The 11,654-nt window shown below is 40.3% G+C and overlaps 1 protein-coding gene across 1 annotated transcript in view; it reads right to left on the reverse strand.

The window, feature by feature from the left end:
* Positions 1–8,336, reverse strand: part of LOC104954234 (fidgetin-like) — a 27,837-nt gene extending 19,501 nt beyond the window's left edge. Inside the window, exons 1-2 of the mRNA XM_010781322.1 lie at positions 8,199–8,336; positions 7,393–7,423 (exon numbers count right to left, since the gene is read on the reverse strand). Of these exons, the coding sequence (XP_010779624.1) occupies positions 7,393–7,417 (25 nt within the window). The 5' untranslated portion in view covers positions 7,418–7,423; positions 8,199–8,336. The remainder of the gene's footprint in view (positions 1–7,392; positions 7,424–8,198) is intronic.
* Positions 8,337–11,654: the final 3,318 nt, after the last annotated feature.

Consider the following 11,654-nt stretch of genomic DNA (forward strand, 5'->3'; position numbering starts at 1 on the left):
ATGGCACGGACATGAAGCCAATTGATTTGTGGACCAATAGACCTGTCCCACAGCACAGGCAGATTACCTAGATCACTGGCTCCACATCGAATACACATCGCTTCTCATTCGCGCCCCTGAGGCAGGGGAATGTGAACAGGGTTTAATGTGCGTCTGTGTGGGCTCGCCCGCATATACGGACACGTGTCCCCGGGATTAGAACATGGAACCAGGGGCCGCTTTGTGTCCGCTTGGGGGTTTGTTCGTTACTTCCATATTGTAGCCTTCAGGCCTCAGTTATTCTAAATTCTGACTTACGTTATAGGCTATGGGTTTGGGTGATGATAAGCTGGCGAGTTACATCAGGCTGAAACCTTTAGGGTCTAAGTTAAAAGACTATAATGTGATAAGCTCTCATTTTAAGTGTACTAACTTTTGTCGTTACACACAACAGAAGCCGAGCTATCTGCTAGCTAACGTTCAGAAAATAACATGAAGCCTTTGCCAAGAAAATTCTGTAGAAAAAGTACATTTTGGCAAAACTGACACGGAGCAAATTAACTTTATGGACAAGAATGTATTTTCTTTTGTTCAAATAACACACTTAACTGTTTAGCTCTGGTAATTAAAAAAGTAAAAACCTGTTAAAGACTGTTTGCAATCAATTTCATGATTCCACAATGTTGCCATACTGTCATACAGATTGAATTTGAAAAGTATCCCTATTAATATAATTATATCAATTTCAGCCATATTGCCGAGCTCTAATGGATCCTTCTCATAACAAAATTGGATTAAGTAAAAAAAAAAAAAAGGGATGATTGTCCAGCTAAAAGCGACATTTGTTTTCTGTGATGAAATTGTAGGGATAAAGAGGCACCCAGCACCGACTATTATGTGCACAGTTTAAACCTGATGTGAAAATGTGGATGGGGAGTTTAATAAAAGTACAATTTTCCCAGAAGGATCTATCTACTATGCTGTGGCATTAACAGTGCACATTGTTCCAAATAAAAAAAAGCTTTCTGCCGGACAATGAAAGACCACACACACTGAAACTACAGTTGTCCGTGTGTACGGCCGGCGAGTGAGAGTAATTCCACATTCTCCACAGTTTTCACTCATGTCAGTGTCCCAGTTGATAAGCATGAAAATCCATTTATCTACAAAGGGACTGTACGGTCCGTATTGGACAATGTCTCTTTCATGGTCCCTTGCAGGCCCTTCTTTAGTCCACAAAGCCACCCAACTGACTCCACCACGTCTGTAATAGGCCACATTCATTTGATATAGACACATCAAGGGAGATATTGCAGTGCTTTCGCTGTGCATCAAGAGAAGTGGGGCTGGTTCACAGAAGCGGCAATATGCTCTGAACATAAAAGAACAATGGACGTGAGGCAGATGCAGTTAGGCGAAAAAAGAAAAGATACAGAACAGGGGCCTGGACATGAAATCCAAACATGTATGCTTGGGTGGAACAGACACGGCGTGGCTCACTGTCATTCTCATTCAGCCTTTCTCTCCTTTTGAGAGTGCAGAGATCCAGAATTAGGCCTCTGAGGATGAGGAGGAGGAGCCGTCAGATTACAGATTAGAAGGTGGGGAAGAGGTGGGATTAAACATGCTGTCTTGATGGTAGCCCGACTAATAGTGCTCACAGCTTCGGCTAAGGGCGTTGTCATAGCGGGTTGGATTATAGGGAAATGTTTAAAAGGAAAAACGACTCTCCTGGAGATTCTCATCAAAACACTTTCCGATCTGGTCAATGTTATTCATTGCTCATCCGATCCATATTTGTGTAAATGAGGTGCACGGAGCTTTACAGCTCGAGAAACCTCTGAGACTTTGGTATGATGCTACGTCTTAACCACCCTCTGGCTAATGCAGCTAATGAATGAGAGAGCGCTAGCAGGCTAACGGCTCTAATTCTCCTTCACAGGCTATCATGTTGCAGCCCAGAGACGGATCAATACCATTTGCTCAACACACAGGAGGCCTGGGAATCTATAAAAGGGCTTTTATTGAGTAATTAAACACCCATTACTGTCCCGTGCAGCCACACAATAAATTTGATCAGCCTCTCAGGCGCAGATCCAGCCGTGATTAATACTCAGTGCATGTATGACATAAAGGACCACGATGACATTTTGCTGTCTTTCATAGTGCGAGGACGGGGTTTGGATGTTTCAAGGTTGTTTAGCGGGGCCGGACCCTAAGAAAGCTCTGTGTGCAAAAAAAGGTGGCTATGGATTTCTGCTGGTCTGGGATCAGTAGCTGCTGTCTTAAGACCGCTACAAAAAAAAGCATGTACGGCTTTCTGTTAAAAACTCAACATCTAATGGCCTTGACACGTTTCACAATCTGCTCCGACAAGAGTGCTATTTTAGACATTTTTCTATCTGACCTTTGGACTGTAACCTTCTAAAGGCTGACAGTAGCGTTAAGTTACTACTTAAATGGCATTAAATGTTTCCAAATGCCATTTTATCATGTTTTAAAACTCGTGAATATTCTAAAGAAGTGACAGGTATAGGCTTTAAACTCATATTGGACACTGTTAAAGTCGTTCTAAAAAGAAATGCGTCAAATTCTAGCTTACATTTTCCTTTAACTGCCCATAATTAGCATTTATTAGCAATAAATAAATATTTCACAAACCCTAACACACACAAATGTAGTTCGGACGATATATATAAGTGTGTTAAAATAGCATTTATTGCCACATATTAAATATATGTGTTGTATAAAGATAATACATTACCTTTGAAGTTGGAATATATAAAGATAAATATTGATACATCTTTTTTAAACCTTGTTTAAGGATGTACATTAATAGGAAATATAAGATTGAACTCCCTTTGGATACATTTCACTTTAAAAAATGAATTCTGAGAAGGCGAACGCAGATGCTTGAGTGAAGAAAAAGGAAAATGGCCACACTTTGAAGACATTTGGACAAATACTTCTATTATTGCATGGAAAGGAACAGTAATAAAACGTTTCCAGCAACACTGTCACATGTCCAGCCTCTTTACAGTGACTGAAGGCTGAACTGTGTTTTCTCCCCAATTTCCCAACGTCCTTTTCCACAATTCACAAACCTGTTACAATCCCATCCTTGTTGGAGAATATTTAGCGTTGTTGAGCCAACAATATGGCATCTGGGTGATTCTCCTAAATATGAATGGCCCATTCACGAGGCTCAATGGAGTCGCTTGGCAATGGCCCTTCTTCCCCTCCCTCCTCCATACTCAAAACAATATTCAGCGCAGCAGTCTTGGCACTTTTCCCCGAAATCAACAAAAGAGGAACTCGAAGCTGTCCCTGAAACCCTCAAAGCATTAAGCCTCTGTGAGATGCAAGTACTTGGCACAAGCAAAGCGATTTAACGACAATGGACAAATCATACAGTGCTTTGTGAGATTTAGGGGATACAATAGCACTCCGTTTCCAAAGCACACATTAGTAGGCATGTCATTGGGACCCCCTGGGGGATTTGAGCAGCCTAGAGGATTGTGTAGTGAAGAGGATAAATATATGTTACTGGGCACGAAGATGGACCGGTGCCAACGCCTCCCTCCTTCACGCAACATACTGCGGATTACGAGTGTGTGGAATACATTAATAGAATAATCTTCTGAACTAACCCACAAACTGAACCCATTTGGCTTGTTAAGCGTATACATTGCAACACATCCAAAATCAATTTAAGAAACCATTTACCCGAGCGCAAGAGGTGCAGATGAGGAGCCTTGCAACAAAAAAAAACAAAAAAAAGAGAGACGAGAAAACTAAAAAACATATATACTTGTTATTAATGTGCGGCGCTTGCAGCCATGCTGACCTCTGAGTGCTAAACAAAACCAACAACGGACAAGCAGACACCCACTCAAAAGTCAATACCATGCGTGCCTCTTCTTCCTCTTGTATGGTTAATGCATGATGCCAGGTAGTGGAGACAGACGGAGAGAGGATCTCATTATACGCTGCATGCTATCATTAGCTATCTACCACATGTGTCCATCCTGCCAACGCACAAGTACAAGCAACATCCTAATGCTCTCTCTCCGGCTTCCACTGGGCCCGCACACACACCCAGCGCAGGCACACACACACACCCAGCGCAGGCACACACACACACCCAGCGCCCGCACACACACACACGATCACAGGTGAGCGTATAACACATTCCTTCCTCAGCAGGCCTTGGCGCATGAATAGATTTTAAGTCGCTTTTCAAGAACAAATAGTAAAAGATTCCAAAGCTTTTGTAAGGAGGAGATTTGTCTTTGCTTTATATGATTGTAAAATCAATCACTTTGGACTGTCGTGCGGACGAAATAAGATATTCAACGACATCGCAAAGGAGTCATCTGGATTCCAATACACTATTGAGCTTCTGATTCACAGTAAAAATCGATTAGACGATTGACAGGAAAATAATCAGCAACTATTCTTAGGGATTGATTACTCCTTTATTAGGTAAAAATAGATTTTAAAAAATGCAAAAATGTTAAGGTTCCAGCTGGAGAATTAACAGTTGTTCGTGTCTTGTATAGGAATAGTGATATTAAAGTGAATTTATTTAGGTTTTAATAGTGTTTGTAGACAAAAGGAGACATTCAAAGTCGTCCCCTTGGCTTTAGGAAGTTTGGATTTTTTACACTTCTTTTCAACATCACACATACCAAGCAGAATTGGCAGGTTTGTCAATAATGACTATAATTGCTAGTTGCAGTCCGACAATAAACGCTGCAGAATTTTTCAGCGATGTATCAACAGCGGTTTGTTTTTGCTCTGGTTACCAGTTTGTGTCCATCTCCCAGAGGCCACAGGCAGCTCAGTGATGCTGTGCCACACGCCCAGCCACTCAACATCCTTTGTGTCCGTCCCCTGGCCGCCTGCCAAACACACACACACACACACACACACACACACACACACACACACACACACACACACACACACACACACACACACACACACACACACACACACACACACACACACACACACACACACACACACACACACACCCCATATGTTCATCTAGAATCCTCTTCTGTAACAAAACAATGAGACTTCTTTACATGTTCTTGATAGCCACAAATCTATCAAAGGTCACTAAATTAGGAGCAAATTGAAATGGAAAAGCTGCAGAATTGTATGATATGTCATTGTATGTGTCAAGTGCATATCTGTACGTATGTACGATGTCATTTAGGATCATAAAAGTACAAATACAAGCATTATTATTCTAGTGTTTCATTAAAGGAAGTTAGGACAATATGAACACACACCATCACTTCCCATTTGCCTCTTCAAAATACTTATTTGCATGCGCTTTACATTTCTCCTAAAATCATACACACAAATCTATCAAAAGACAGTCAATAAGAACTTAATTGAAATATAAAGCTGCAAAAAATATGAAAATGTATGTGTCAATTGCAAAAATGTGCGTATATAATATGGTATTTAAGAGGATTTAGGTACAAATCGATGCACTAATATTCTACATTTTCATTAGGGTTTAAGTTTGACAATATGCACACCCACTCACACAAACTCCTATCGACAAATCAATCAAAAGTCAGTCAAATAAGACTGAAATGCAATGCTAAAGCTACAGGTAATATGTATATTAGGTCATTTAAGGTATACATAGAAGCGATATTTTTCTATATTCTTATCATAGATTAAGTTTGTCAATATGCACACACACACATTTGCATTTCAAAACTCATGCATCCCATCACTCCCCATATGTTCATCTAGAATTCTAGAACAATTGAATAAGACTCCTAATGAGACCAAATATCCACAAATCAATAGATGGAAAAGCTGCACAAATGTATATTTTTAGGTGGCAATCGTGTGAAAGGGCTAACATGAATATGTAAAATAGGGCATTTAAGATCAATAAGGGAGAAAATGAAACGTTATTTTCTATGTTTTCATTAGAGATTAAGTTTGACACACATATGCACACACATACACACTTGCATTGCAAAACTCATGCACCCCACCACTCTTTATATTTTTCATCTACTGTAGAAATCTCTTATTTTTTTCAAAAACAGCATCAATTGAATAAGACTCTTTCGCGTGTCCTTGTACAGAATATCTTTTGTGAAATGATATCGACAAATCGTTCAGAAGTCAGTGAATTAGGACTGAATTTGAATGGAAAAGCGTCAAAAGCAAATAAGTACATATCTGTTTATGTATGATATGTCACTTCAGACCATTAAGCTACAAATATAAGCATTATTTTATATTTTCATTACAGTGTGACATTATGGATCCACACGCTCTTAAAAACAAAACTACAAACATGAAAAAAGAAGTGAGTGCACATGCCGCATGTAACACACACATCAGCAGGAGAGAAACAGCACATGATGTGAGGGTGAATGTGTGTGAGAGAGAGAGAGAGAGAGAGAGAGAGAGAGCAGAGGGATCAAAGGTGAAAGGTTGAGTCCTCACTAATAACTGCTACAAAAACCAAGAATGTGCAATCGTAGAAGCGAAAGCTCAACAGAAAGCACATTGTGGTCTCGAACGTGATTATTCAACAGAAAACTATCCGCTGCCCGCTTTCTCTTGCAACAGGGTGGGATGGATATTTTCTATTTCTAACAATCCACCATTGTTCTTCATGAGAGTGGAGCATCATTTCTGCGAAAACGCTCCTGTACAGCTTACGTTATTTTAAATATCTGAAATTGAAATGAACTTCTGCATGCACAAAGTAGAGTGTATTTTGTCATTAACGCTCCTTCAAGAATGCATTATTCCCTCGTGACATAATGTAAATAAATACCGGTGAATTCAGCAATAGAGGTATACAAAAGTGCAACTAATAAATAAATCCTCATTATAAATATGCATTATGACTTTGCAACGAATGAGGCCTTGTTCGCTGTTACTCAAATCACATCAAATATGAATTTCCATATTTGTACAGTGAAATCAAAAGAAAATGGGAGTGTGTTGAAAAAGAACTGCTCCCTAATATCTATTTTACTCATATGCAAAAACGATTATTAAATAAAAGTTCAACAACAATATTTTAGAACATATTTCAACTTATTAAAAAAATAGTTTTGTTTTCAAATGAAGCCATGTATAATTTAAAAGATGCACAGTTATTATTTAAAATATCAGGCGGTGCTGTGTGCAATGACAAAGGGTTATGTTAGAGTGCTATAAAGATGGATAATAAAACCTAAACATGAGAATTTGAGTAGTGTCCTATAATACAATAAATATTGCACCATTCTAAGTAAAGCTGTGAATATACAGAATACGATGAGTGAAATAAATAACAGTAAACACACCGGCTGCTGAAAGTCATCAGTGCATTTCTACACCTTGTAATATATGAATATAATAAGTTGTACCTACCATAGACGCTGCTGCTGCTGATCATCTCGTGCTGGAACAGAGGGAGAGGAGATGAGAGCATTGGAATTAATTTGTGGAAGAAAAAGACTACAAAAAAATCTCCTCTGCTTCAAGCAAAAAACATGACAGACACTTTTTTTTCTCTGGTCCAGCAGCACTGCTCGGATTGCAAACCGTGTGAAAGGTGGGCCCTTGAAGGAGTGCAGCGAGCAATACGAGAGGCGTCTAACCTACATGCATCTCATTAGAAAGTGGAGCCCGGGATGACAGGTTTAGCGAGAGAGAGAGAGAGAGTCAGAGAGAGAGTCAGAGAGAAAGAGAGAGAGAGAGAGAGAGAGAGAGAGAGAGAGAAAGAGAGGGAGGGGGGTGGAGGAGCATCAGATTGTTTGGATATGATGGAGTCAAGTTAAATCTGTTGATAACGCCCTACAATGTGCACTATTTCTACAAAAAGCATGCTGCGGTGACATTGCCTGCACGCATGCATAGGGCAACTTGTTGTAGCCGCACCACAGAGAGGCTGGAATATCCTCCCAGCGCGTGCAACTTATGTTTTTTTCATTTTTAGAGAGTGCCGCACAGCCGATAAAGCATCTATAGTGCGGGCTGCGCATTTGCGTATAACGGTGTCGCAGGTGCGCTCCTTAAAAATTCACACAAAAAAAAACGCACTAAAATGCACGCTTATGTAGTTAAATAACAAAGTGCACATGCATGATTCCGATGAGAAGGTGCACTGCAGCCTCTCGGCTCTGACCACTCCGTCTAATTGCAGACGCAGCGGATCCCAGACTATCCGTCCTTACCTGCTTTTTTAGCGACAGGTCGACCTTTCAAGTGCGGGGTTAGGGTCGCATCGATCCCGGGGAGCGGTTCTGCTGATGATCGGGGTGCCGAGGTTAAGCCGGGGTGCGTGCGAGCTGAAACCATTCCAAGTTAACGCAGGAAACACTGACCACAGCCACTGCCATGTTGGAATTTCACCAGCCCCGAACAGCTGCTTCTCACACTGACCAGTCCGCGTCCCACTGCGCATGCGTGCAGAGAAGGAGAAAGAGAGAGAGAAAAAAAGATCCTCAATTCCAATTACTGCCCATAAGGTTATTATGGGCGTCTAGTTTGTATGGCAGAGTGGTGAAAGGGAGTCCAAATGGTGAGGAAGATGAAGCGAAGAGGGAACAGGGAAGAGTTTAGGAGGCAGCAGAGAGAGGAGAAGCACTACAGGAGAGAGTGCTGCACTTTATAGGCAGTTCAATCCCAGTTTTAAAAGATTAAAGGTGAGACAGCCTGTTTTTCTACTGCACACTTACTTTAGAAGCATTTGCAGACAAGTTGCATCTGTCATCTACTTGAAATGACATTTGTAATACGTGTTTAATATTTTTTAAATAGCTATTTTATTCCTAGAAAGCTGTTTTGGTTGCACACCATCAAATGCAACTGGTTTAGAAACACTGAGATTTTACACTGAAAAATAAAGAGCCCTAAATAGTGCCCTGAGGCACCCCAGAAGCCCCCTGGCGTAGTTTGGTAGAGTGCACATAGGGGCAAATCTAATACCCCGCCCCCCCTCTGCCCGATATGTGACTGCCTCCCTCCCTAGCCCACGACTCTCCCCGTGATAATTATAGCAGCAATATGGAATTAGCAATTGAAGCCCTAATTAGAATGAAAATGTCCCAGTTAGCCAGTTATCAAAGCATCAGCAGGGAGAGCAGGTTTAAACAAGACATCAAAGATGGAATAACTATCAGCTCATTGTTACCCACAAGTTGAGAGTGCACGTAATGAAAATAGTTGTTAATGTGGTTAAATAAATGTCCCTTGTCGGTTATATTTTGGCGAATAGTCGATTCCGTGAAAGTGAGTTTCTCCACAAAAAACAACACTTAAAGTATTTTTGATTAACAGAGATGTGCTCAGACGTTTTTTCTAATATAAGTCACAAAAAGATGATTGAAAAATGAATAATTGAGGAAACTAAGATAAATGTTAGTCTACCAAAATCATAACAACCAATTAGTCGACTAATTGACTAAGAGAGGGGCAGCCGGAAAAACAGGGTTGGAGAAATGTGGTAAATAAGAATGTGAAGGGAAAGTCTCAAATGTAGAGGGTGAATAACGCACATGAACACGTCCCTATAGTGAAATATGATCCGTATACCACTGCTGGTGAATTTAGTAAGTGGACTGTTTCCTTCCTCAGTCTGTTTATTAGAGCAGCGGCTGCAGCACACTATCAAACTCTCCATCACTGAGAGCTACAGCTCCACCTTTCACTCTCCATTCTCCATAATTAATTGTCTTTTTTACAATTCCATCAATTCATTAAATTTGTCAAGCCTGCGATGCAATCAAGGTTTTGTCAGCGTAATGAAAATTGATTGAAAACTCAACTAATCGCTGTGTAATAGAAGTGTTTTTGTTACACAGAGCTAATTATTAGCTAGTAATTAGACAAAGCTTTAAATTAGTGTGTTTAATGGTAAAGTGAGGTAAACAGGCCTTTGTAGTACAGTGTGCAGATGAGTTACAGAGCTCTCTGATTAACGTTCGGGAGGCAAAGGTATAATTCAAGTGTGGTGAATATGCAGTGTTACTATAAAAGGGACACGTTGATATCGAAAACCTTACATGGGGCGTTTTCAGATTGGATTTTATGACACATCTTCTGATTTGCGACGTGTGGTGGAGGAGATTTAACTCCAACATAAATCTAAATAGATTTTAACTCATTAGCCATTGGAGAGGTAATGATGTAAGTCTGCCACTAATGAGCTTAAGCTCTTAATTGAATAGGAGGGGGATGGAGAAACACACACACACACATACATGCTGCAATAACGCCCACACAAGCCTTATTGCACAAAAGGATCCACACACAAAGACACACACCTACAAACACAATCCCGCCTCCTGTGTTGGTATGGGCTCCCTTCTCTCTCAGGGTCAACAGTGTGTGTGTGTGTGTGTGTGTGTGTGTGTGTGTGTGTGTGTGTGTGTGTGTGTGTGTGTGTTGCCAATCCACTTTTATGAGCCCAGACTAACGCCCTGATGGGACACGGCGTGGATTTGAGCAGAGCCTATTGAGCATAAGCTGCTAAATTTGGCAATAAAGGGAATGTGATTTACTGTAAGCTCCAGTGGGCTGAGAGCGACGCAGCCGACGGCGTGTGTACACACACACACACACCTGAGAGCATAAGACACACACACTAACAATAACTCACTCACTCTGTTACTGTCTCTGGCTCTCTCCCTCATTCTCCCTCGCACACACACACACACGCCGGCTCGCCTCACACTCGCGCAGCCACTCATGCGGCTCAGCGGCAGTGACTTTGACAAATAACCAGGAAGTCCTGGTGTTGGCTTAAAAACTCCAACTTGTTCAGTTGCAATTCTGCATTTGTCCTGCTTTAATGGCTGTGGAAGTGGCTTTGGAGGTAATCTGTCAGTGATTGATTAGAGCCCGGCCAAATCCCCTCACTGAACACATTGGTAGGCTGCAGGCCTGCTGCTGTGTGAGAGGAGAAGCACACTCCTCCTGTGTGTGGGAGTGCATGTATACATCCACTCAGCAGCAAATGGCAGGGTTGATTCGTACTGATAAGAAACCAATAACTCATACTAGATCCATCTTTAAATAAAATACCTAAGAGTTACATTTCTCGTGTTGTAAAAAAACATTTTTTCCTTTAAATATGTGTTTGCTTTTGATATTATCAAAAAAACATTATTTACAAAAAATATTGGATCTTTATGAATCTGACCTTTGTCAGATTCAAACAGCATTGGTATTACACCACAAATGCATCATTATATATATTCCTATTGTTAGCCAAAAAGTCATTCATTGACCAACAAATGTAGTATTATGGCTTTTAAGAAAAATAAAATGCATAATAATATTATTCAAATACTATACTTATTTGTGATTTTAAAGGGGAAGTGCTTTGTAAAAACTACATAACAGAGACCAGAATGGAAGCAGAACATATTATACTATCATATATAATATTTTTACTGAATCTTGCAACAAGAGCCGGTTTTAAAAAATGAGTGTTATATTTAATATAGCTGAAAAAAGTTGATCATAAATATATATGTAGTACATTCAGTGATGGAAGAAATAGCCCTTTTGTTATAGATACTTCTGTAAAAGTAAAGTTCAAAATAAAAGTGCTCCTTATGGAGGATGAACAGACCGTGTCGTTATAAGTTTATTGCAAACAAGTTTTCTGTCTGGTTCAAGAGTAC

The sequence above is a fragment of the Notothenia coriiceps genome, unplaced genomic scaffold (assembly GCF_000735185.1).
Source record: "Notothenia coriiceps isolate Sejong01 unplaced genomic scaffold, NC01 NC01_scaffold00000492, whole genome shotgun sequence".
Taxonomy (NCBI): domain Eukaryota; kingdom Metazoa; phylum Chordata; class Actinopteri; order Perciformes; family Nototheniidae; genus Notothenia; species Notothenia coriiceps.